The sequence below is a fragment of the Prionailurus viverrinus genome, chromosome C1, assembly GCF_022837055.1.
Source record: "Prionailurus viverrinus isolate Anna chromosome C1, UM_Priviv_1.0, whole genome shotgun sequence".
Taxonomy (NCBI): domain Eukaryota; kingdom Metazoa; phylum Chordata; class Mammalia; order Carnivora; family Felidae; genus Prionailurus; species Prionailurus viverrinus.
This window is the reverse complement of record NC_062568.1, coordinates 128,961,784-128,987,365: the sequence shown is the minus strand read 5'-3', so window position 1 is coordinate 128,987,365 and position 25,582 is coordinate 128,961,784. Positions and strand designations below refer to the sequence as shown.

Sequence of the window (25,582 nt, the reverse complement as noted above, 5' to 3'; positions counted from 1 at the left end):
CTAAGTGGTCTAACCAAAAGAACCAGAGAAAGAAGCAGCTAAGAACAGCCCTCCAAGAGTCCTACAAGTCAAACAAGAGAAGGCTGGTATCAACTTGAGAGCAACATACTAAACCATAGGCCAGCTAAGTGGTCTAACCGAAAGAACCAGAGAAAGAGGCAGCTAAGAACAGCCCTCCAAGAGTCCTACAAGTCTCAAAGACTGGCCTCAGAGACTACCCCTGCCAAGGGGCCCAAATTTAATTGGATCATATTGTGGAGCGATTTATGCTTCAGCATATTATCAAAAATAATAGCACAAAAGAGTAACAGCTAAGTGTGATTCCAGTGGATGCAAGGAGCTTAACAGAGTTCAGGGAAGGAGACAGTTGAGAGAGCCCTGCTAAAAACCACCAACATCCCAGACTGAATGCAGATGGCCAAGGCTGCGCCCTCTAAGCGGCAACATCCATGGCTGCTCACCGTGCGGGAAATAGACTTCACTGAAATAGTACAGCCAAGTTACAAACAAGCAACCAACGAGACCTGGAAGGAATGGGCTCAATATCCAGAGTTGCTGCAATACATTATCTAAATTGCCCAATTTGCAACAAAAAATTGAGACATGCAAAGAAACAGCAAATGTGACCCATATGCAAGAAAAAGCAAGCGACGGAAATCGCCTTTGCAAAGTCCTAGATGTCATGCTTAGTCAGCATAGAGTTCAAAGCAATTATTATAAATGTATTTAAAGAATTAAAGGAAACCAGCTTATAGCTGTAAAGGAGAGTATATGATAGTATCAAATGGAAAATACAAGTAAATGGAAAAATTTTTTAAATAACAAATGGGAATTCTGGAGTTGAAAAGTAAATTAAAAATTCACTAGAGGTGTTCAGCAGTATATTTGAGGTGACAGAGTAAAGGATCAGTGAACAGAGTTTATACATTTTTAAGAACTGAAGAAACTGAACAGAGTTTCAGTAAAATGTGGGCCATGTTGAAGCACACCACATCATAGAAATGAAATGCCGGAAGGAAAAGAAAGAAAGGAATGGAAAAAACACCTCAAGTAATGGCTGAAAACTTCCCCACCTTTAAAATTTGATTAAAAACAAGCAAACAAACATGAATCTACACATCCCAAAGCTCAGTGAACTTTAAGTAACATAGACACAAAAGTAGCCACACTCAATCACATCTTAGTAAAAAAACATTTTAAAGCCAAAGATCCAGGGAATTTTGAAAGTAATGCATACCTTGTTTTATTGTGCTTTACTTTGCTGCAAGTCTATTGATGCCATTTTTCCAACAGCATTTGCTCACTTCTCATGTCTCTGTGTCACATTTTGGTAATTTTCACAATATTTCAAACTTTTCCTTATTATATTTGTTATGATGATCTGTGATTCGTGATTATGACTTACTGAAAGCTCAGATAATAGTTAGCACTTTTTAGTATCAAGGTATTTTTTATTTAAGGGATGTACATTGTTTTTTTAAGATATACTGCTATTGCACACTTAATAGACTACAGTATGGTATAAACATAACATTTGGGGGCACCTGGGTGGCTCAGTCAATTGATCATCTGACTCTTAATTTTGGCTCAGGTCATGATCCCAGGGTCATGGGATCAAGCCCCATGTCAGGCTCAAGGCTGAGCATGGATCTCCCTCTACCCTTCTCCCCTGCTTTCTCTCTCTCTCTTGCTCTCTCTCTCTCTCTCTCTCTCTCTCTCTCTCTCTTCCTCTCCCCCTCCCTCCCTCTTTAAAAAAAATAAATAACTTTTATGTGCATTAGGAAACAACAAAAAAGTTGTTTGACCTGCTTTATTGTGATTTTCACTGTATTGCAATGCTCTGGATCCAAATCCACAGTATCTCTGAGGTGTGCCTGTATCTTGAAAGACAGAGGTTGTCAAAGTTATTTGAAAAAACAAGACCCAACCATATGCTGCCTACAGGCAACACACTTTCTTTTTTATCTTTTGAATTATTTATTTATTATTGTTATATCTCCATTGTTAGCAGATCCGATGATAAAATTGACACATGGTTTATGTGTCAATAAATATTTCATTCTTTATACAAAATGCAAACATTACATTTTTTCACACTTTAGATTCAAAGATACAAATAGGTTGACAGTAAAAAGATAAATAAAGACTTATCAAGGGCTGGGAGCTTGGAGGTTCTCTTTCTGCTTGTTCCAGAGACAGCACAGCCTTGGACATACATATGGTCTTCCAGATTGCCAGAGGTGAATGTGATTTTATTTTTAAGCCTGGCTTCCCAGTATTTACCCTGGGTCACAGTAGTTTAGTGTTCACTCCATTTTTGGTTAGAGGTTGTGTTTAAGTCCCCTTTGCCAGTGAGTTGTCCTGTGTTGATGGGTCTGTATGGGATTATGGAATGTTTTCAGGTCTTTCCCATGTCCTGTTAGAATTGCTTCTGAGTGGGTGCAGCCTAGTGCACACACCCAGCCTTCTCAACAGTGTTTCCTGTGATCCCAGGAGGGCTGTCCTCTGCTTTCTCTTTCCTTGGTTCTCTCTATTAAATTTCTGTTTTGTTTGCTATGATTTTTTTTTTTTTTATCATGGAGCTACCAGTATTCTCTTAACTACTCTCTACCAAGGTCTTCGTTATTTTCAACAACACCTTAGGCATGAAGTTCTTCACTCACTGTTCCAAATAAAGTCAGTCCTTTCAGGCAGAGCCTTTCATCCTCATGAACTGTCTTTCTCCCCAAGCAAAACACTTGTGCTACTGCTCCAGAGCTGGGGATGAGACCACTTTTCCCCAAGTGCCATCTCATTCTGGGGACACTTGAGGCAGGAGATAGCAGTCCCTGGTCTTCTCAGTTGCCCTCCCCATATGGAATCTTCACCCTCCAAGTGAGCTCCAGCTCCCAGGAGGCAGTTGGAGTCCCAATATTCTTGGCCTCCCGCAGCTGGGTATAATATCCACCCTACAGGTGGGGACTAGGTGGAGGAAGGGAGCCAATATTTTCTCTGCCTGCCTACTTGGAATGGAGCTTCTACAAAATAGGGTTGGAGGGAGTGAGAAACACAGGCAGCCTGCCTCCCCCAGCGTGAAACTGTAACCCCAGACTGGGAGTTGTGGAAAGGGGGAGTCTCCATGTTGGCCATGCCTTCCCGGAGTAGAGCACCTGGCATACAGCTTCCATAACACGTGGCTGGTTGGGAGAGTTAAGGGAGAAGGTTGTAGTTCACATGCCACAGACTGCTGCTATTCTTGCCAAGATTTGGTAGATTTTCTTAAATAAATGTTTCTCCATATGCTGAAAACCCTTAGGACATTTTCCAGAGACTGTAAATGATTATATTTTATAATTTTTGCTATTTAAATTGTGGTTTTGCTCCAGAGAATGTCTGCTAAGTTCCTCACTGCACCACTCTAGAAATCCATGTTTCATTTTTGATTTTGATATATATTAAGATGTAGTTTGGTTTGACCTCTCTTTCAGGTGGAATTAATGTTTAGAATTCCTTCATTTTACAGTTGATTTTGTTTCAAAAAATTGAGATAAGTAACAAAGTTTCAGGATTTTGCCATTTAAAAAATTAGGATAGCCTTAGTATTCTTAATAAATGAAAATCCTAACTAGATATCATCATCATTACATTTTTCTCCTACATCTTGAATTCTAATAATACGATGATGAATCTAGGGAAATGCAGCTTGATTCATAATTAAATAACTATTAATTTAACTTACTGCGACATCTCTGTTTCTTATATATCCTGTCTCCATCCAAGTGTTTATTATGGATATGAATAAATAATAAGTAAGTAAATTATGTACCACATTATTTACTAAATAAATGACTGAAACTAAAAATAATGATTTTTAAACTCTGCAAGGATTGTAATAGTGCTCAGCTGAGTGAATGAGGTATGAAGACATTCATCTCAGCAGAAGAACAGAGTGGTTAAGACTGCAGGGTCTGAAGAATCTTGCCCAAGTACTTTCCTGGCTGTATGACTTTGACTGAGTTACTTATCTCTCTGTGCCTCAGTTCTTCCCCTGGTAAAGGAACATAACTGTATGCCCTAGATTATTGCTATAGGACATGAGGATTAATAAATTAGTGCATATAGCTGCTTAGAACAGTTCCTGGCATATGGTAGGTATTCAGTAGTTGTTACTACTGTTTGTTTCATGTACATTAACCACTCATGCTTCTCTGTGAATTCGGGGTCATTACTCTATTTCAAAGATGAAACAAAATATGTATAACTTTTATTTGTTTATTTAAAAATTAAAACACATATTCTTTAATGTTGCAAATACTTGGAATACCTTGCAGAACTCCTCTGATCTGATAAGTTTAGGTTCTGATCCTAAACTTACTGATACAAATGAATGATAAGATGTAAGCTCCATTTAGGTTCTGATCCTAAACTTACTGATACAAATGAATGATAAGATGTAAGCTCCATCCTTGTACTCTCAGTGTGTTTCTTTTTAGCAATTTTTGAGCCTGGCTTTTATCAGTCTTACCAAAACAACAAATCTTATCAACCATTCAAGATTAGCTATCCAAAGAGGTTGCCTGTGAGAGAACTGAATTTTATTCTGTCAGAATTGTCTCTGCACAATAAAATCAAACAAACAAATAAACAAAAAAACCCACCTGTCTAGAATGAAAAAGCTCCATGAGGACAGGAGCCTTGCTCACTTTTGCTGCATAATATCCATCTCCCAAAACAGTGCCTAAGATATATCACATTTTAAGTGTAGATATATGCAGAGATATGAATGGATTTTGAGTTACTATGCTGTCCTCTGGCAGTGCTACCCATCAAGTGCCTGGGTAGATGTGCCTGGGCCTTGGCCGGAGCTGGACAGGTTTGAGATGTGGGTATTAAGAAGAGTGGCTGTGATGAGGAAGGGCATGTTTAGAGAGGGAGAAGGACTAAGATGTAATAAACCTCCCACGAAGTTTAATAAACATGAGAAGAGGGGCACCTGGGTGACTCAGTCAGTTAAGCATCTGACTCTAGCTCAGGTCATGATCTCATGGTTCGTGGGTTCAAGCCCCACATCGGGCTCTGTGCTGACAGCTCAGAGCCTGGTTCAGATTCTGTGTCTCCTTGTCTCTCTGCCCCTCCACCAATTGTGCTCTCTCACACTCGCTCTCTCTCTTTCTCTCTCTGAAAAATAAAAATTTAAGAAAAAAAAATGAAGAGAAGAGCCAAAAGAGAGGAGGAAAAATAAAAAAAACACCAAGATAATGATACCTTTTGTAAATCAGGGAAGAGGTGTTTTATAAATCAGTGAAGGACTAATCAATAATGGCAGATGTTATAGAGGTTAAACTGATGAAGTTGAGAAAGTAGCACTGAATTTCATGATTAGGAGGCTTAGAGTAATCTCAGTGGAGTGATGGATGCAGAAGCAGATTAAAGTGGGAAAAGGAACAAGACTGTGGGGAGATAGTGGAAGCAGATACAGATTGGATTTCCTAGACATTTGATCTTGATATTAACAGACTGCAGAAGTCAGAGAAATAACTGAGTTTGGATAGAATGTGTATTTGTATTCTTAGCCTTAGGGAGATACAATCATATTTAAAGACCCAGAGGAAGAAACCACACCTATATAGAACTAGAGCTTAGGTGAGGCCAAAGAAGGGCCCTCTCATTCAGGAGACTAAAGAAGAGAGGCATCTGGGGAAAAGCGAGATGGATATTCTAGAACCTGTCACTGAGCAGCCTAAACCAGAGTGAAGATTCAGGTAACTTTCTGCTTTAACAAGGACAGTGAACTTGAAATTGGGTGGAAGCCCTGTCTGTCTTGCAGGGAAATATTGTTTTCAGGCTTATAAGGAACATTCCAAAAGATAGTTGACTCAAGGACTATCAAAATGGGCTGCGGACAAGACCCTTCTTAACTCCCACAATAGTAAACATGTTATTAGAAGGGTGTTAATAAGTTAATGTTGCATCTTACAATTAAAAATTCTTACAACAGAAAAAAAAAAAGGTATGGTGAAGTGGATGACAGGATACCACAACCAAAAAAAAATGTTTTTAAAATTGCAGTATCATAAATTACTATAAATATTTTAAGTTAATATCAAATATTTAATATAAAACATAACAATATGTAATATATAATTTCTGTAATATATTTAAATATTGTTTCTAATATATAAGAAAATCAGTGGTGGGGGCACTTAGGTGACTCAATCAGTTAAACGTCCAATCTTTTTTTTTAATTTTTTATTTAAAAAAAATTTTTTTTTTCAACGTTTATTTATTTTTGGGACAGAGAGAGACAGAGCATGAACGGGGGAGGGGCAGAGAGAGAGGGAGACACAGAATCGGAAACAGGCTCCAGGCTCTGAGCCATCAGCCCAGAGCCCAACGCGGGGCTCGAATTCACGGACCGTGAGATCGTGACCTGGCTGAAGTCAGACGCTTAACCGACTGCGCCACCCAGGCGCCCCTAAACGTCCAATCTTGATCACAGCTCAGGTCTTGATCTCAGGGTTGTGAGTTCAAGCCCCGCATTGAGCTCCATACTAGGCATGAAGCCTACTTGGAAAGAGAAAGAGAAAGAGAAAGAGAAAGAGAAAGAGAAAGAGAAAGAGAAAGAGAGAGAGAGAGAGAGAGAGAGAGAAAGAAAGAAAGAAAGAAAGAGAAAGAAAGAAAGAAAAGAAAGAAAGAAAGAAAGAAAGAAAGAAAGAAAGAAAGAAAGGGCAAGCAAAGAAAAAAAAGGGAGAGGGAGAGGAAGAGAAAGAGGGGAGGGAGGAAGGAAGAAAGAAAGGAGGGAGGGAGGAAGGAAAGGAAGGAAGGAAGGAAATGAGTGGTGGATATTGATATTTTATTTCATTTTAAAACTTAACAGATACCATCTTGAGTTTAATTACAAGATATTCTTTTATGTTTCCTTTTTCTTTAAGCTGCTAATAGTAAATGGATCCACGAACATCCAGAAAGTGCATATAACCTTGTAAATTCTCCACACTTAAAACCTGCCTGGGTCTTAGACAGAGCACTGTGGCATTTATCCTGTGACGTTGCAGAAGGAAAATACAAAGAAAAAGGAGTACCTGCTTTGATTGAAAATGATCATCAAATGAATGTCAGTATGTATAGAGGAGTACCACACTAAAACAGAATAACAGAATTTCTTTTTTTTAAATATAATTTGTCAAATTGGCTTACATACAACACCCAGTGCTCATCCCAACAAGGGCCCTCCTCAATGCCCATCACCCATTTTCCCTCTTCCCCACCACTCCCCGCCCCCCGTCCACCCTCAGTTTGTTCTCTGTATTTAAGAGTCTCATGTGGTTTGCCTCCCTTCCTCTCTCAGAATAACAGAATTTCTAAAGTACAAATTAAATATATTGTTGAAAATTACTTAGAGTCTATCTTTATTATGGTAAATATGTTTTGTGAAAAGATTTTGAATATATTTTTTTCAACTATTGAAATTTTTCAGTGCATTCGAAAAATAATTTGGGAGGATATTTTTCCAAGGATTCAACTCTGGGAATTTTTCCAAGTGGACGTTCACAAAGCAGTTGAGCAATTTAGAGGACTTCTTACACAAGGTAAGTGATACACATTAGAATGTTCCTAGCAATTTAAAAAAAATTTTACTCTTAAAGGGATAGCTCTTCTTTTCTAAGGTTAAGACATTATTAAATCTGTTATCATTATGTGATATTTGTGTTACTATAAACTGATTGTGGAAGCTGAGAGTTAGCAGAGACATCTAAAGAGTATGTCATAATAATACATAACATAATAATTTCTCTTGGGGACTGTGTCTTACTATTGGTTCCTTAGCACAGTGCTCAGAATATAATAGAGCTCAGTATATGTTTGTTAAATACGTGAATGGGAGGGGAGTAGAGCAGATTATTTCAGCTGCCGAAAGCTCAAAACAGTCTTTGAAACAGAGAAATGTAGTGTTCTGTTGGCTAAAGTAGAAATCTTAACTGAGGTAGAAGGGCTCCCAGCTAATGGGGCCCACCATTAAGGCTACCTACCCACTAGTAAGACTGACCCAGATAATAGCAAGGAGCAGATCTTCAGTTCAGGGCATAACTAAACTAAAGAAGTGAATCATTGTGTCCCTGACAAAGGAGGAGAGTAAAAGTCAGGCTCAAAGGGTTTTGAGGAGGGAAATTAGAGAGAAATATCATAAAGATATATCTACAATTAGTGTAGGACAGCCTAACAGCAAGGATATTGCTGGCTCTTAAAATAAGAAATTCTCTTCCTCATCTAGAATCTAGAGCTAGAATAATACCCAGAAATACTACTTTCAAAGGAGAAGTCAGGGGGCACCTGGGGGGCTCAGTTGGTTGAGCGACTGACTCTTGATTTTAGCTCAGGTCATGATCCCAGGGTCATGGAATCGAGCCCTGTGTCAGACTCTGTGCTGAGAGTGGAGCCTGCCTGGGATTCTCTCTCTGTACCTCTGCCTCTCTTTCCAGCTCACGCTCTCTTTCTCTCTCAAATAAATTAAAATAGAATAGAATAGAATAGAATAGAATAGAATAAAATAAAATAAAATAAAATAAAATAAAATAAAATAAAATAAAATAAAATAAAATAAAATAAAATAAAAATCAAATCCATTTCCTCTTAACACCAAAAAAGGAAAAGTCCGTATTACTTGAGGTCTAGAAACTTAAGGTCAGATTCACACTTCAGCTTTCCCAATTGTGTAACATCTTGATACATGAAATTTTTATATTAACTTTTCTTCATGTTTCATTTTACTAAAAGGCCTCTATCTTCTCTTCCCTCTGATATTTATAAGCTGTATTATTTAAATGCAATAGTGTGTACTCATAGTAAAGAAAAAACAAACAGTACAAAAATACAATTAAAAAAATGTGTGCCTTCTTCTCCCTCAGAACTCATTTCTTAGAGGGAACTATGTACCAATTAATAGTTTTTGTGTTTCTTTTCAGACTCTTTTTGAAAGGAATTAAAATTTTATATACATTTTTTATAATTGTGTATGTATAAATTAAATATATGTTTTATATCTCTTATACACACACAGAAGACTACAGCTTACAGACTGTTTAAACAGTGAACTTCTTTAGCCTTTTCTATAAATTATTTCCAGTTTTTTCATCATTCTTTCATTCATTTAACACTTATCTTTTAAACCACCTACTACATACTAGGTACTTTTCCCGGCATGAGGATTCAGTGGTGAACACAGCAAGCCCTTACTTTAGTAGAACTTATATCCTTATAAGCAGTATTGTAGAAAATATATCCTTGTATGTGTTTTTGCTTATGTGAATAAATCTGCAGAATAAATTGTTAGACACAGAATTTCTGGGTCAAAGAGTTTACAAATTTAATGATAAATTTACAATAGATATTGTCCAGTTGCTTTTCAACACAAGTTGTACCAATTTACATCATCACTAAATATACCCTCACCAACAAGATACCATTAATCTTTATAATCTTTGTCAATTGGACAAAACATTCCTTATTTTAATTTTGCAGCTTTTTGCTCATTAGTGAAGTATCTTTTCACGTGTTACTTTACCATTTTTCCATTAATTGTATATGAATGTTCTTTCCCTATTTTTGTTAGGTTGGGGTTATTTGACATTTTCACATTGACATTATTATTGGTGATTCCTTATTATACTGGCCTCACATATGCCCTCCTAGTATGCTGTTGATCCTTTAACTCTTGATTTATGGAGGTATTTTTTTCAGTATAGTCAAATTTGTCAGTCTTGTCTTTTATGGCTTCTGATTTCACATCATGCTGAGAAAAATCCTTCCATCAACATTGTTTTCTTCTAATAATCTTATTTATATTTTACATTTAAATGTTCAATACACCTGTAATTTATTTTTGTATATTATATAAGGTATTTATTTTTATTCAGAAAATGATATTGAATTTATAATCCATCCTTTTTTACTGATTTGTAGTACCACCATAAATCCTTCATAGTGTAGTCATATGTGAAATATATATGGGTTTATTATCTATACTATTACAGTGATCTTTTATTCACTCTATCAATATTGAAGACTGTTTTATCATTTACACTGATTGTGTAGCTTTTTCTTTTTTTTCAAACACTTCTTGGCAGTTTTCATATGGTTACTCTTTTTTAATTTAATTTAATTTAATTTAATTTAATTTAATTTAATTTAATTTAATTTTAATTTGTAAATAGTGCAACAATGATTTTGGGAGTAGATTCCTTAATGCCCCTTACCCATTTAGCCCATCCCCTCTCCAAACCCCTCCAATAACCCTCTGTTTGTTCCCCATATTTAAGAGTCCCTTATGTTTTGTACCCCTCCCTGTTTTTATATTATCTTTGCTTCCCTTCCCTTGTGTTCATCTGTTCTGTGTCTTAAAGTCCTCATATTAGTGAAGTCATATGGTACTTGTCTTTCTCTGACTAATTTTGCTTAGCATAATATCCTCTAGTTCCATCCACGTAGTTGCAAATGGCAAGATTCCATTCTTTTTGATTGCCAAGTAATACTCCATTGTATATGTATACCACATCTTCTTTATCCATTCATCCATCAATGGACATTTGGGTTCTTTCCATACTTTGGCTATTGTTGATAGTGCTGCTATAAACATGGGGGTGCATGTGCCCCTTCAAAACAGCATACCTGTATCCCTTGGATAAATACCTAGTAGTGCAATTGCTGGGTCATAGGGTAGTTCTATTTTTAGTTTTTTGAGGAACCTCCATACTGTTTTCCAGAGTGGCTGCACCAGTTTGCATTTCCACCAACAGCGCAAAAGAGATCCTCTTTCTCCGCATCCTTGCCAACATCTGTTGTTGTCTGAGTTGTTAATATTAGCCATTCTGCCAGGTGCGAGGTGGTATCTCATGGTGGTTTTGATTTGTATTTCCCTGATGATGAGTGATGTTGAGCATTTTTTCATGTGTCGGTTGGCCATCTGAATGTCTTCTTTGGAGAAGTGTCTATTCATGTCTTTTGCCCATTTCTTCACTGGATTATTTGTTTTTGGGGTGTTGAGTTTGATAAGTTCTTTATAGATTTTGGATACTAACACTTTATCTGATATGTCATTTGCAAATATCTTCTCCCATTCCATCAGTTGCCTTTTAGTTTTGCTGATTATTTCCTTCCCTGTGCAGAAACTTTTTATTTTGAGGAGATCCTGGTAGTTAATTTTTGCTTTTGTTTCCCTTGCCTCTGGAGACATGTTGAGTAAGAAATTGCAGTGGCCAAGGTCAAAGAGGTTTTTGCCTGCTTTCTCCTCGAGGATTTTGATGGCTTCCTGTCTTACATTTAGGTCTTTCATTCATTTTGAGTTTATTTTTGTGTATGGTATAAGAAAGTGGTCCAGGTTCATTTATCTGCATGTTGCTGTCCAGTTTTCCCAGCACCACTTGCTGAAGAGACTGTCTTTATTCCATCGGATGGATATTCTTCCCTGCTTTGTCAAAGATTAGTTGGCCATACATTTGTGGGTCCATTTCTGGGTTCTTTATTCTGTTCCATTGATCTGAGTGTCTGTTTTTGTGCCAGTACCATACTTGATGATACAGCTTTGTAATACAGCTTTAAGTCCAGAATTATAATGCCACCTGTGTTGGTTTCCTTTTTCAAGATTGCTTTGGCTATTTGGGGTCTTTTCTGATTCCATACACATTTTATGATTGTTTGTTCTAGCTTTGTGAAAAATGCTGGTATTATTTTGATAGGTATTGCTCATATGGTTACTCTTGCAGATGAACCTCAGACACTAGATTTTAAGAGTTTATATATATTTTATCTTATTTTGTGTTTTTATAAGCCACTTCAAGATCTCTTTAGAATAAGCCAGATATTAATTAGTAATTATAAAATCAAGCCCAGTGGGGGCAATCCTGCACAACACCTAATTTACTAAGAACAAGTTCCAGAAAAGGCATGAAAATTCCTCCCACAGAGCATTTATTTACTTTTTACTTTTTTATTTTTATGTAAGGAATATGCTTGTTGGTGAAAAGGAAAAAAGTATAGAAACAACCCTGTGTGCTTCTTTCAGAGAATGTAAAGAAACACTTTTGAATAGAAAGCAGTCTTTGAAGAAAAAGACCTCCTGATATTAGTGTATTTGCTAACACCTAAAAAGAAAACTTGTGCCACCAGCATCCTTAATGCCCTAAAAAATGTATAGTAGAATAAGTGAATGCCGACTGAAGCAGAAAAGTGGGGAAGTGTTTGAACTGATAGGAATCCCTGTGTTTTTCTTCTATAATGTTCTTGTCTCTCCCTCCCTCCCTTCCCTCCCCCCCTCCTGCCCCGCCCTCTCTGTATGTATATATATATATATACATATATATATATGTATATATATATATATATGTATATATATATATGTGTGAGTATGTGTGTGAGTGTGTGTGTGAATGTGTGTGTGTTAGGTGGTGTTCAGGAAGATGGGGGTAGGAAGGCTGCTTGTGAAATAAACATTTTATTTTCTATGAAAAAATTGTAAATTAAAAATTTGGAATCAGTAATGATTACAATCTCCTTGCGGATATTTGCATTTAAGATACCATCTTTTCTTGCTCTTGCTTTCAGAAAATAGGAAAATAACAACCAAACCTGATCCGAAGAAACACCTTAAGATTATTCAAGATCCTGAATACAGAAGGCTTGGCTGTACTGTAGATATGAACGTTGCACTAGCAACTTTCATACCACATGAGTATGTTACGTATTTTTCCTACAAAATAAAGGATGATATTAGTTACAAACCTTCACAGCTAGTATTACTATTATGCTATTTCTTAGAATCCTGAATAGAAAATGAAATAAATGAATTTGCCATAATTCTACTCCTTCAAATGCCTGATGCTTTCCTCTATTTTCTGTGTGCTGGTCCGTGTTCCTATATGTGTATATAAAATTTTTTACAATTGGAAAACTTCAGCTATAATTAAGATCCTGATGAATATATTTAAATATATTCATTCACCCTTGTAAGAAAATGTTTAAATGTAGAATTTTAAAACCATTCAATATTAAGTGTGTATTGCTGTCTCTGCTCTAGCAATGGGCCAGCTGCAATTAATGAATGCTGTAACTGGTTCCGCAAGAGAATTGAGGAATTAAATTCAGAGAAGCACCAACTTGTGAACTATCATCAGGAACAGGTTTCGCCTACTTTTGAACTACTGATTTTCTTTGAGTCTTAATAATGTGTGCTGTTGTTGGTTTTACTGACATAACCTCATTTAATGTGTTCTAGGCAGTTAATTGCCTCTTGGGAAATGTGTTTTATGAACGACTGGCTGGCCATGGTCCTAAACTAGGACCTGTCACTAGAAAACATCCTTTAGTTACCAGGTATTCCATTTTTGTTTTCTTCTCATTAAAAGTTAAAAATTGAAAATTGTATTTTACTTCTCAGTTTAATCTGAATGCTTCCTTTAATGTGTAACTCCAGTACATTTTTTAATTGAAATGGAAGTTTTGATTTGGTAGCTAGGCTTAATATTAATTAATTTTGTTAGTCCAATGTTTAGAGAAACTATCATCACTATGAACCAATTTATAATCATTTACAATAATGTTTCTGGAGGACTGTGTACTTACTATAATAAACTCAATGTCAATCAAATTGAACCAACATTTAGCTCCTTATCTTGTAGGTCATGTGCAGCACAGATTAGGCAACTGAAGTGTAGTAACAGCTTTTACAAAGTAACATCAATACCTCAGTGATTTTCTTAGTAATTTTATGAGGTTTTTTAAGTTATTATTTAAGATGTTAACCGGAGAATGCTATAATGCTAACTGCATTTCTCAAATCTAGTAGATTTACTCAGAAAATCTTCTGGGGGCACCTGGGTGGCTCTGTTGGTTAAGTGTTCTACTTTAGCCTAGGTCATGATCTCACTGTTCCCAAATTCAAGCCCCGTGTCAGGCTCTGTGCTGACAGTTCAGAGCCCAGAGCCTGTTTCAGATTCTGTGTCTCCTTCTCTCTCTCTCTCTCTGTGCCCCACCCCCACTCACTTTCTATCTCTCTCTCAAAAATAAATAAACATTTTTGAAAATTTTTTATTAAAAAAAGGAAATCTTCTGAAGAGTTTTGACCTGTAATGAAGTTTATTTTCTATAGTGTCGAACTAATCTTATTTTATTTGTTAAGGAGGAAGTACTGTATTTTGATAGTACTAATTTAAATTGTTTCCAAAGAGTTTCTCTCTGTGGATTTAATATTTAATTGTATCTCGATAGATATTTTACTTTCCCATTTGAAGAAATGACCCTCTCCGCAGAAGAATCTATGATTCATCACCCAAATAAAGCTTGTTTTCTGATGGCACATAATGGGTGGGTAATGGGAGATGATCCCCTTCGAAACTTTGCTGAACCAGGTATATCATTTTTGTTAACTTCTCTGTGGATAGGGAAAGAAAACTTTATGGCAAGCTCAAAATATAAACTATTTCGTTGACTTTTTTTCCCCACTAGGCTAATGGTTCTTAAAGTATTTCATCACAGAGGTGCCAGAAGTGCATGCAGTTTGAGAGAGAAGAGAAGGGATTGGTGAAAAAGATGGGATTCATCTTTTCCTTTCCCCCTTCTTTCCCCTCCTTCTCCTCATATGCTCAACTAGAATGGCTTTTACCTATTTTATATGATGGTTCTGCACAAGGTTTTATTTGGTCAAAAATTTAATCTATTGCATTTTTAAAATACATTTGACACTATTGCTATTACAATTATATTACCTTAAGACATATTTCATTCAGTAGCCAGAGAGGTATTAAGGTATTTGAATAGCAGTTACACTAAATTCAGCTTTCAGGTTCCCTCTCTCTCCTAGCATTTTATTTTTCTACAGCTGTTTCTTTGCCAGGAAGAATTTTGCTGGGTACCCATCAATATATTTGTTTTTTAACATTTCAGAAGTCTGTTTTAATGACATTAAATTTAATTCAAAAATATCATTTTTTTAAAAAGAATGTACTTTGGGTTTAAGTATCTCTGCATTCTCCTTTCTAGTTATTCTAAGTGAGAAAAGGCCTTCTGCCCTAGGCTGTGGATGTGATGTAACTTATTGCCAACAATGAGTAACAAGGTGGAAAGGCAGGTTTAAATGTTTTTGGTAAAACTCTATCTTCAAAGGGCCTGTGATACTACTGCTACAGTTTTCCTTTCAGAAGCAACTTGAATTTTTGACATTAAGCACACATTTTTAGAAGAGACTGTAACAGAATTTTGGTGAAATAGATGTAAGATATAAAATAATGTTAACTTTGTAAAACTTTATAAATTTAGATGCCGATACCATTTTAGACATAATTTTAACCAATATATGGTTTGTGGTAGAAATAGTCGGTGTGATTTAAAAACAGCAGTATTTCCTTGAAGTAATTGTTTTTATTCTATTCCCTGACCCACTGAAAGCAAGCTCCTTTCTTAACAGGTTCAGATGTTTATCTAAGGAGAGAACTTATTTGCTGGGGAGACAGCGTCAAATTACGCTATGGGAATAAACCAGACGACTGTCCTTTTCTCTGGGCACACATGAAAAAATACACTGAAATAACTGCGACTTATTTCCAGGGAGTGCGTCTTGATAACTGCCACTCCACACCCCTTCACGTAGCTGAGGTACAGAAAAACAATTCATCTGCATTAAAAAAAAGAAATGTAGTGTTCTTTCCTCACTTTCCTTAAATAAAACATGCAAATACGTGTTTCCTTTTGCTAGTTAGACACTGGCATTGAGTTGGTGGGAGTATTTCGCACTTTGGCATAATTTCACAATTGTAACAGAATCTTTTGATGCAGTTGTTATGGAATACTGGGCTATAAAATGTTTGATAGGTTAATATTTTTATTTTAATTTAGGGAAGTAGATCATATTGTCTCTGATAATATATACATAACCATACTGTCATGCATATTGTTAACATATTATTACTATTTTATTATTAACTTTAAATAATATTTTAGTGGTATATAAATTTCAATTTGTCTTATCCTTGTTATTCTTAGTTTGCTTTTAATATATTAATAGACACTGTGAAGTCACCTGTTACATATTATGTTATTATTTAAGCACTAACATTACAGCATATTGAAGCTAGTTTTAGCCTCTTTCAATCAATTTGTAATTAATTATTTATAAAAGTGTAAGTGTAAACATAAAGGTTGTTTATCCCTCTTCGGGCTTTTTTACTGAAACTGAAACAGTGCCAAAATTTATAGCATTATCTTCTACGTAATACAGCTTTGAAAACACTTAAAATTTTCATCCCGTTTATAAGACCTTTGATAGCTTCCCAGTGACAACTTATTATTCTTTCGGAATGTGTGCATATCTGGAAAATACCTATTATTCTAAAGCCGTATTATAATGAATATGCTTCAAGTCCTATGATGAAAAATTGACTTGATTTGGAAGACTTTAATGAACATTAGTTAAGATGGTAGCACATTTTTTAGCTCCAAAAACTTGCAGAGGTCTTTTTCTTATTGTACTTTTAGCAACAGCCATATATACATATTTCTAAGGTTGTTATTACGACAAAACAGAAAATTAAAACTCAGTTTCCTTAATTTTGAGTTACAAAATCCTCTAGGATTTTACTTGTTAGCTGATAGAATTTCAATTATTTTGTTAACCTTTTTACAAATGTTATATGAAAAAAAATTGGAATTGATTTAATTTCTGATTAAGATTTTACTACCATCTGTAGGAAAAGCTAGCTTTAGTATGGTTCGTCAGACCTAATCTTTGCAATAGCTAAATGATTCACCATCAGGGAATTTCCTAATAATGGCTTAGTCAGCTGCCTGAAAATTAATAGTCTGGTTAGAGTATTAAAAACAAATGCACATAAAACAGGGGGAAAGCCTAGCAGAATCACAGCAGTATGGTTTACGTTTTTTAATGTGACACTAACATTTTTCTTCTTCCTTTTTTTGCCCCCCTTGTGTTTCTATATCTTTGCAAAATCTAATCTTCCTTTTTAACTGTTTTCTATTTATAAATTCTCTTGTTTCCTCTGTGTATTGGTCCGTTTTATGTTTTCTTACATGTGTACAATTAAATTTATTTGGAAATTCCTCTTGGATTTCCATTTTGTCTTGCTCCGTGATATTTTCCTATGTCAACTCCATGCCTAGTTCTGCCTCCTGTCCTTCCCCACTACTCGCTTTTCTCTTTGTGTTACATGTGTGACTGTGCTTTTTGCAGTACATGTTGGATGCTGCTAGGAAATTGCAACCCAATTTGTATGTAGTAGCCGAACTGTTCACGGGAAGCGAAGACCTGGACAATGTCTTTGTTACTAGACTGGGCATTAGCTCCCTAATAAGAGGTAGGCTTGTTGACGTGTATTTCCCATCTGAAACTTTAGTTTTTGTTCAAGTAGATTAAAGGCATTTAATAGCTTTACATACAATGTTTAGTAACTTCCAACATAGTTAATGTTCTTTTAAATACTCTATACAACATTTTCTGTAACTCAGTCTGTTTTTATTAGGAAAAATTTCCACTTTGGGGAAAAATATCTCATTAAAAACTTTTTTCAATGTTTATTTATTTATTTTGAGAGAGGGAGACAGAGTGCAAGCAGGGGAGGGGCAGAGAGAGAGGGAGACACAGAATCTGAAGCAGGCTCTGGGCTCAGAGCTGTCAGCAGAGAGCCTAACGCGGAGCTCAAACTGGTGACCTGTGAGATCATGAGTTGAACCCAAGTCGAAGGCTTAACCAACTGAGCCACCCAGGCGCCCCCAAAATATCTCATTTTTAAATTGAAAGACCAAGACTATAGATGCTGGAGAGGATGTGGAGAAACGGGAACCCTCTTGCACTGTTGGTGGGAATGCAAATTGGTGCAGCCGCTCTGGAAAGCAGTGTGGAGGTTCCTCAGAAAATTAAAAATAGACCTACCCTATGACCCAGCAATAGCACTGCTAGGAATTTATCCAAGGGATACAGGAGTACTGATGCATAGGGCCACTTGTACCCCAATGTTTATAGCAGCACTCTCAACAATAGCCAAATTATGGAAAGAGCCTAAATGTCCATCAACTGATGAATGGATAAAGAAATTGTGGTTTATATACACAATGGAATATTACGTGGCAATGAGAAAAAATGAAATATGGCCTTTTGTAGCAACGTGGATGGAACTGGAGAGTGTGATGCTAAGTGAAATAAGCCATACAGAGAAAGACAGATACCATATGGTTTCACTCTTATGTGGATCCTGAGAAACTTAACAGGAACCCATGGGGGAGGGGAAGGGAAAAAAAAAAAAAAGAGGTTAGAATGGGAGAGAGCCAAAGCATAAGAGACTGTTAAAAACTGAGAACAAACTGAGGGTTGATGGGGGGTGGGAGGGAGGAGAGGGTGGGTGATGGGTATTGAGGAGGGCACCTTTTGGGATGAGCACTGGGTGTTGTATGGAAACCAATTTGTCAATAAATTTCATTTAAAAAAATAAATAAATAAATAAATAAAATAAATTGAAAGACCAGTAGGATGAATTGACTCGTGAACAAAAGTATTTTTTTGTTTTTGAAAATCTACAAATCTGTTTTTCATCTCCTACTTGGATAGATGATATAATCTTAGGTTTTTTCCCATAGATTTTATATAACCAACATCCTAATAAACAACATGTGTTCCCTTTAACCTACATAAGCCTTTTCTTCGGCTAAGTTATAGAGAAGACTTTTTTTGTCACTTAAAGTAATAGACATTTGTTTAAATGTTTAAAGTAGTTTTATTTTTTATAATATTTATGTGGCCTTTGTTTGGAAAGTTAGTTATGATAAGAAACCTAACCTCTTCTGAACAATAATGAAGATTGTTAAAATATTTTGTAATGCTTTGCAGAGGCAATGAGTGCATATAATAGCCATGAAGAAGGGAGGTTAGTTTATAGATATGGAGGAGAACCTGTTGGATCCTTTGTTCAGCCTTGTCTGAGGCCTTTAATGCCGGCTATTGCACACGCCCTGTTTATGGATATTACCCATGATAATGAGTGTCCTATTGTGGTAAGCATCTAATCTCTTTCTTGTGTTTACTTATTTTGCTAAATTCATGTAGAATTTAAGAAATGTAATGGATCAACATAGGAGAAAAAAAAGAGAGAGAGAGAGAGACACTAACCATAAAAGAGACTCAAGTATAGAGAACAAACTGAGGGTTGCTGGAGAGGAGGTAGGTGGGGGCATGGGCTAAATGAAATGGGTGATGGGTATTATGGAGGGCACTTGTGATGAGCACTGGGTGTTGTATGTAAGTGATGAATCACTCAGTTCTACACCTGAAACTAATGTTACACACTGGCTGTTAACTAACTGGAATTTAAATAAAAACTTGAAAAAGGAAAAATCAATAAATAAATGTTTTGATACTTAGTTCTCTGATACTTAGTGGCAATAATATCTACATACTTCAGAATCATGTCTTAGATTTATAAGTGATTGTGGTACATAGTTTTTTTAATGTTTTATTTGTTTTAAAGCATGTCTTTAAAGAATGTCTTATAGTGTGTAACTATGTATCCTTTACTTCACTTTGCATTTAAAAGAAAATAAACTTGGTTGTTTTTTTGTTTGTTTGTTTATTGTTCTCTAGCATAGGTCAGAATATGATGCTCTCCCGAGTACCACGATTGTTTCTATGGCATGTTGTGCTAGTGGAAGTACTAAAGGCTATGATGAATTAGTGCCTCATCAGGTGTGTTTGCGTGTTGTTGTTTTTTTTTTAAATCCACAATGGCCAACAACCTTGAGCACTTTTACCAAAAGTTCTCATTATAATTAAAATGTATACATGGCTAAGTTTTAACTTTGCTCAGATTTCAGTGGTTTCTGAAGAACGGTTTTATACTAAGTGGAATCCTGGAGCATTGCCATCAAATACAGGTGAAGTTAATTTCCAAAGTGGAATTATTGCAGCGAGATGTGCTATCAATAAACTTCATCAAGAGCTTGGGGCCAAGGGTTTCATTCAGGCAAGAAACTAAATTTTTGTTAAGGTTCTTAAGGTTTAATTTCAGAGTAAGTCTTTCCAGTTTGAGTGCTAATGTGTTTTCTCTTTCTGTTTCTCAGGTGTATGTGGATCAGGTTGATGAAGACATAGTGGCAGTAACAAGACATTCGCCCAGTATTCATCAGTCTGTTGTGTCTGTGTCTAGAACTGCTTTCAGGAATCCTAAGACCTCATTTTACAGCAAGGAAGTACCTCAAATGTGCATCCCTGGTAATGCAATATATCCCTGGTATATTGTGATTATATTACTTTGTTATATTAAATTGTAATTATATAGCATATATTATAACACATTGCAAGTATAGCTGTAGTTGAGAAAAAGAATTTGAAATTTTGGGTAAGTTGGGGCACCTGGCTGGCTCAGGGTCGTGAGTTCAAGCCCCATGTTGGGTATAGAGCTTACTTTAAAAAAAGAATGGAAGAAAGGAATTGATTTGGGGGAACTTAAGTTTTTACTACATGGAACAAAACCTGGTCAGAAATATTCTCAAATATTAACATTTTTTGAGTTGTGAAATAGCTTTATTTTTATCTTAATACATTCCCATATTTCCTAATTTTTATAAAACCTACATGTATTTCTTTTATACCCAAGAAATATATGTGTACATTCATGTGTCTGTATGTATATTTGTGTGTATGTATTTGTGTATGTGCATGTACATACCTACACACTTATAGTGTGTAGTAACCAAAGTAAAAAATAGTTTAATATTTAAGGCTCTTCATAACCCATCCTCAACTGCCTTCCTAGCCCTCTGTTACTCCACTATTTTAACCAGATAGATATTTTCATTGGTCCTCAAGTAGTCTTACTAACATCTATATATGTGTATTTTTCACATCTTTCAAGAACTAAAGTTCCACCTCCCTTGAAAAACCTTTTCTAAGTACTCAGTAATTTCTCTCTTTTGTGAACATACAGCAATTATAGTCTTCCCATATCTCTTCTTTGACAATTATAAAATGCATCCCTGAGATATATCCTTATTATTGCTAGATTTTTTTCTAGATGTGTGTATTTTATTTCCTCACTTACTGTTATATATCATATATTCTAGCAAAACATTCTCCTGTGAGCATTAACAGCTATCCCAGTCTGTCAATTATAAGAATAGATGAAGATTCTTATAAAAATAATCATATTCTATGTCAGTTGCTAGTTGTTAAATATGCATAACTCCAATTTTTAAAAATTATCAACTTGAACAGTTTTAGGATTAAATGTTCATTAGTTATTTTTAACTGTTTACAAGTGTATATTCAGTAATCTTGTCTAATTGTTGCTAATGTACATATATAGTTTTACATGGCTGGGATCAGTGGACAGTATTACCTCAAATTTTGTTTTGGTCACCAATCATTACTAAAACATCCCCATTTGGTCCACGAAATTGTGATTTTCATGATGTTCAATATTTCATATTTTATTATGTTAGTATTCTATTTTTAATATTCTTTATATGTTTAGCGGTGTCTTATTTAAGTTTTGAATATACATTAGGAATAATTTTTTTCAGAATAATTTTTTCTTTTAAACAAGCTCTTAGTGGGGCACCTGGGTGGCTCAGTCGGTTAAGCATCCGACTTCGGCTCAGGTCATGATCTCATGGTCCATGGGTTCGAGCCCCATGTCAGGCTCTGTGCTGACAGCTCAGAGCCTGGAGCCTGCTTCAGATTCTGTGTCTCCCTCTCTCTCTGACCCTCCCCCATTCATGCTCTGTCTCTCTCTGTCTCAAAAATAAATAAAACATTAAAAAAAAATTTAAACAAGCTCTTAGTATATATTTCGAGAAGTAGAATTTCTGGATCCAAAGGGTGCTGTTACCTATTGTCAGATTAATGGCTTAAAGCTTAAATTATTTAAATAATAAAATTCAAGTTTTATGTATCCTTTGACTCAGCACTTCTGTCCTAGGTATATCTCTGAACAACTCTCAGATATTCCGTTAGAAGACAGGGATGAGAATATATTTGGTATATTCATACAGTGGAATGCTATATGGCATTTGAAATAAATGAGCTGCAGCTAATGTAGCAGTGTGAACAAATCTAAAATATACAGTGTTGTATAATAGAAAGCAAGTTGCAGAACTATGTATATAATCTGAATCCATTTTAATAAAGCTTGGAAATAGGAAAATAACCTGTTGTGTCAGGAAACAGACATATGTAGTAAAAGTGCACAGGATCAGTGAACGCCAAACTGTAGATAGTAGTTACCTCTGAAGGAGAAGGAAAGATACACATTTGTAATGTTTTCTTAAGCTAGGAAGTAGGACCTGGGTTTTTTTAATTTTTCCCTACTTTTTGTATTTCTGAAATTTTCCAATTCTTAATACAAGTCTTCTAAGTGATTTATTTTCTCTCTGCTCAAAATTAGGAAGGTTATATATTGTTCCTGAGAGCTAAGCCATTATTACTTGAATAAGATCTCTTTTCAAATAAATCTTTGTTAATTTATGTTTTAAAAACAAAAACATTGTGTGAAAAATGCATCTTGGGTACAATCATCTACCCTCAGACTGATATTTCATATTCAACTTTAAGTTATTTTAAAACCCTTTAGCAGCTCCTAATTTCAGGTGGTTTAATATGAAATTTCATTAACATTTCATGTATTCCTAGGCAAAATTGAAGAAGTAGTTCTTGAAGCCAGAACTATTGAGAGAAATGCAAAACCTTATCGGAAGGATGAGAATTTCATCAATGGAATGCCAAATATCACAGTAGAAATTAGAGAACATATTCAGGTATTTGGGGACTCTAATCTTACTGCTGTATTTAACATTTTAAGGACATTAGAATTATTTGTTAAATGGTCTTATACAATTTTTTTCAAGCTTAGTGAAAGTAAAATTGTTAAACAAGCTGGAGTTGCCACAAAAGGACCCAACGAATATATTCAAGAAATAGAATTTGAAAACTTGTCTCCGGGAAGTGTTATTATATTCAGGTATGTTGGAATTCAAACTGTTGACTTTGTTTGTTTTTGGGTTTGTTTTTTTTTTAATGTCTATCTATTTTTTAGAGAGAGAGAGACAGAGTGCAAGCAGGGGAGGGGGAGAGAGAAAGGGAGACACAAAATCCAAAGTAGGCTCCAGGCTCAGAGCTGTCAGCACAGATCCCAACATGGGGCTCAAACTCGTCAACCAAGAGATCATGACCTGAGCCAAAGTCAGACCTTAACCAACTGAGCCACCCAGGCGCTCCTTTGTTTGTAAAATAGATTATATATTGAGTTAATTTGGAATAAATCATTCCTAAAAAGTAACTATTTTTTAATTAACATTTTCAGAGTTAGTCTTGATCCACATGCACAAGTCGCTGTTGGAATTCTTCGAAATCATCTGACACAGTTCAGTCCTCACTTTAAATCTGGAAGCCTTGCTGTTGACAACTCAGATCCTATATTAAAAATTCCTTTCGCTTTGTAAGTAGTTTATGGAGATTTGCCATTTTAATAACTGATCAGTTACCACAAGTCTGATTGAAGCAGTTTTTTATAAGAGTCCTCTATATCCTTGCTATTCACACGGTGGTCCAAAGGCCAGTAGTATCAGCATCATCTGTTATTAACATTTTGTCCTATTGCTTTATCATTTGTGTGTGTGCTTGCTTGTGCACTCTCTCACACTCACGCACTCTCTATATGTAGCAATAGGTAGATACATGCAAACAGATACATACATCTCTATACACACACACACACATGCACATGTACACAATTTTTCTGAACTATTTGAGGCTAAGTTACATTCATCATATTCCTTACCACATCATTTTTTAAAAGAGACTGTATTGGGGAGGTGGGCGGGGGAGGGGTGGGCTAAATGGGTGATGGGTATTAAGGAGGGCATTAGTTGTGATGAGCACTGGGTATTATATGTAAGTGATGAATCACTAAATTCTACTCCTGCTAGAGTTAACATACACTATGTTGCTAACTGGCTAGAATTTTTTTTTTAATTTTTCTTTAGTGTTTATTTATTTTTGAGACAGAGAAAGACAAGAGCTCAAACAGGAGGTTCAGAGAGAGGGAGACACAGAATCTCAGGCAGGCTCCAGGCTCCCAGCTGTCAGCACAGAGCCCGATGCAGGGCTCAAACTCACGGAGTGTGACCTGAGCCAAAGTCAGATGCTCAACAGACTGAGCAACCCAGGCGCCCCTTACTGGCTAGAATTTAAATAAAAATTTGAAACACACAAAAAGGGGGAGCATATTATTCTATTATTTGGCTATCCCCAAATTTATTTACTCAGCCTCCAGTTTTTGGACATCTAAACTACATCCAATAATTCCCTGTTATGTATGGTTTTTTTACATTCATCTTTGCCTGAATTCTTAGTCATTCCCTTACTATCTATTCCCTTACTAGGTGGTACCACATAATACCAAAAAATTTGGGTTTTGAAATTTAGAGTTGGCTTTCACTCCAGCTTCAGTATTCCTAAAATAATCTTAGACAACATATTAAGATTTTCTTCATCTCAGTTTTTCCACCTGAAGAACTGGGCTGATAATAGCACCTACCTCTTAAATTTAGTAAGGGTTAAATAGGATACTGCATAGAAAGCACTTAACACTTGATGGCACATAATAAATGCTCCATATATGTTTGCTGTCATAAATACTAGGATAAATTTCCAGAAACGGAATTTCTTCATAAGGCTATCTCCACATATCTGAGGCTTTTAAAACTGCCAAACCTCCTCCAGAAAGATTTTATTCTTTCAGCTCTATGTAAGGGTGTCCATTACTTGACATTGTTACCAATTCTGAGTATATATTGTTACAATGTAATGTTAAGAGCATAGAATATGGAACCAACCTGAATTGATTTCAGACTCTCATAGCTGTAAGAAGTAAGACCTTGGGCAAGCAACCTAATAGATATCAATATAGTGCCTCTTTTAAACAGTTATGATTATTTATGTAAAACACTTAGAACAGTGATTATAAGATGATGGTAAGTGATCGATGAGTGTTAGCTATTACTAATCAAATTTGTAAACATAAACTACTTTAAAGTCACATCTTAATTTGTTTTAAATATTAGTTAAGCTAAAATTTTTTTTAAGTTTGTCTTTTTAGCAATCTCTACACCCAGTGTGGGTCCCGAACTCATGACCCTGAGATCAGGAGTTGCGTGCTCCTCCAACTGAGCCAGCCAGGCACCCCCAAGCTAAATTTTTGTTGTTGTTCACTGGCTGTCCATGAAATATCATTTTATGTACCAGTCCATTTTTCTGTTGTGTTCAACTTTTTGTTTTTATAAGAGCTTTTATCATTAAGGATATTAGCTCCATTCAGACTATTGTTAGAAAAGTAGTTGCATTCTAAAAAAAATCTGTGATGAAGCAATTTGGTGTTTCTGCACAGTACTTATAAAATGAATATTCATCCTCAGACCTACTCAGGTTATTTTGGGGCAAGGCCAAGAAATATGCATTTTAATAAGCTCCAGGGAATTCATATGCAAGTTCACTGGCTACGTGTTGAAAAATATTGCCCTAGAATGGAGTTGATACTGAGACTGCTGACTGATTTGG

At 35.7% G+C, this 25,582-nt stretch overlaps 1 protein-coding gene across 1 annotated transcript in view; it reads left to right on the top strand.

The window, feature by feature from the left end:
• The window catches only part of AGL (amylo-alpha-1, 6-glucosidase, 4-alpha-glucanotransferase), an 85,591-nt gene that overhangs the window by 21,363 nt on the left and 38,646 nt on the right, over positions 1-25,582 (top strand). The window contains exons 6-20 of the mRNA XM_047869432.1: positions 6,912-7,093; positions 7,457-7,568; positions 12,577-12,703; positions 13,049-13,151; positions 13,247-13,344; positions 14,239-14,378; positions 15,434-15,621; positions 17,213-17,336; positions 18,863-19,026; positions 19,613-19,714; positions 19,836-19,991; positions 20,089-20,239; positions 22,658-22,782; positions 22,873-22,985; positions 23,328-23,462. Coding sequence (XP_047725388.1) covers positions 6,912-7,093; positions 7,457-7,568; positions 12,577-12,703; positions 13,049-13,151; positions 13,247-13,344; positions 14,239-14,378; positions 15,434-15,621; positions 17,213-17,336; positions 18,863-19,026; positions 19,613-19,714; positions 19,836-19,991; positions 20,089-20,239; positions 22,658-22,782; positions 22,873-22,985; positions 23,328-23,462 — 2,020 coding nt within the window. The remainder of the gene's footprint in view (positions 1-6,911; positions 7,094-7,456; positions 7,569-12,576; positions 12,704-13,048; positions 13,152-13,246; positions 13,345-14,238; positions 14,379-15,433; positions 15,622-17,212; positions 17,337-18,862; positions 19,027-19,612; positions 19,715-19,835; positions 19,992-20,088; positions 20,240-22,657; positions 22,783-22,872; positions 22,986-23,327; positions 23,463-25,582) is intronic.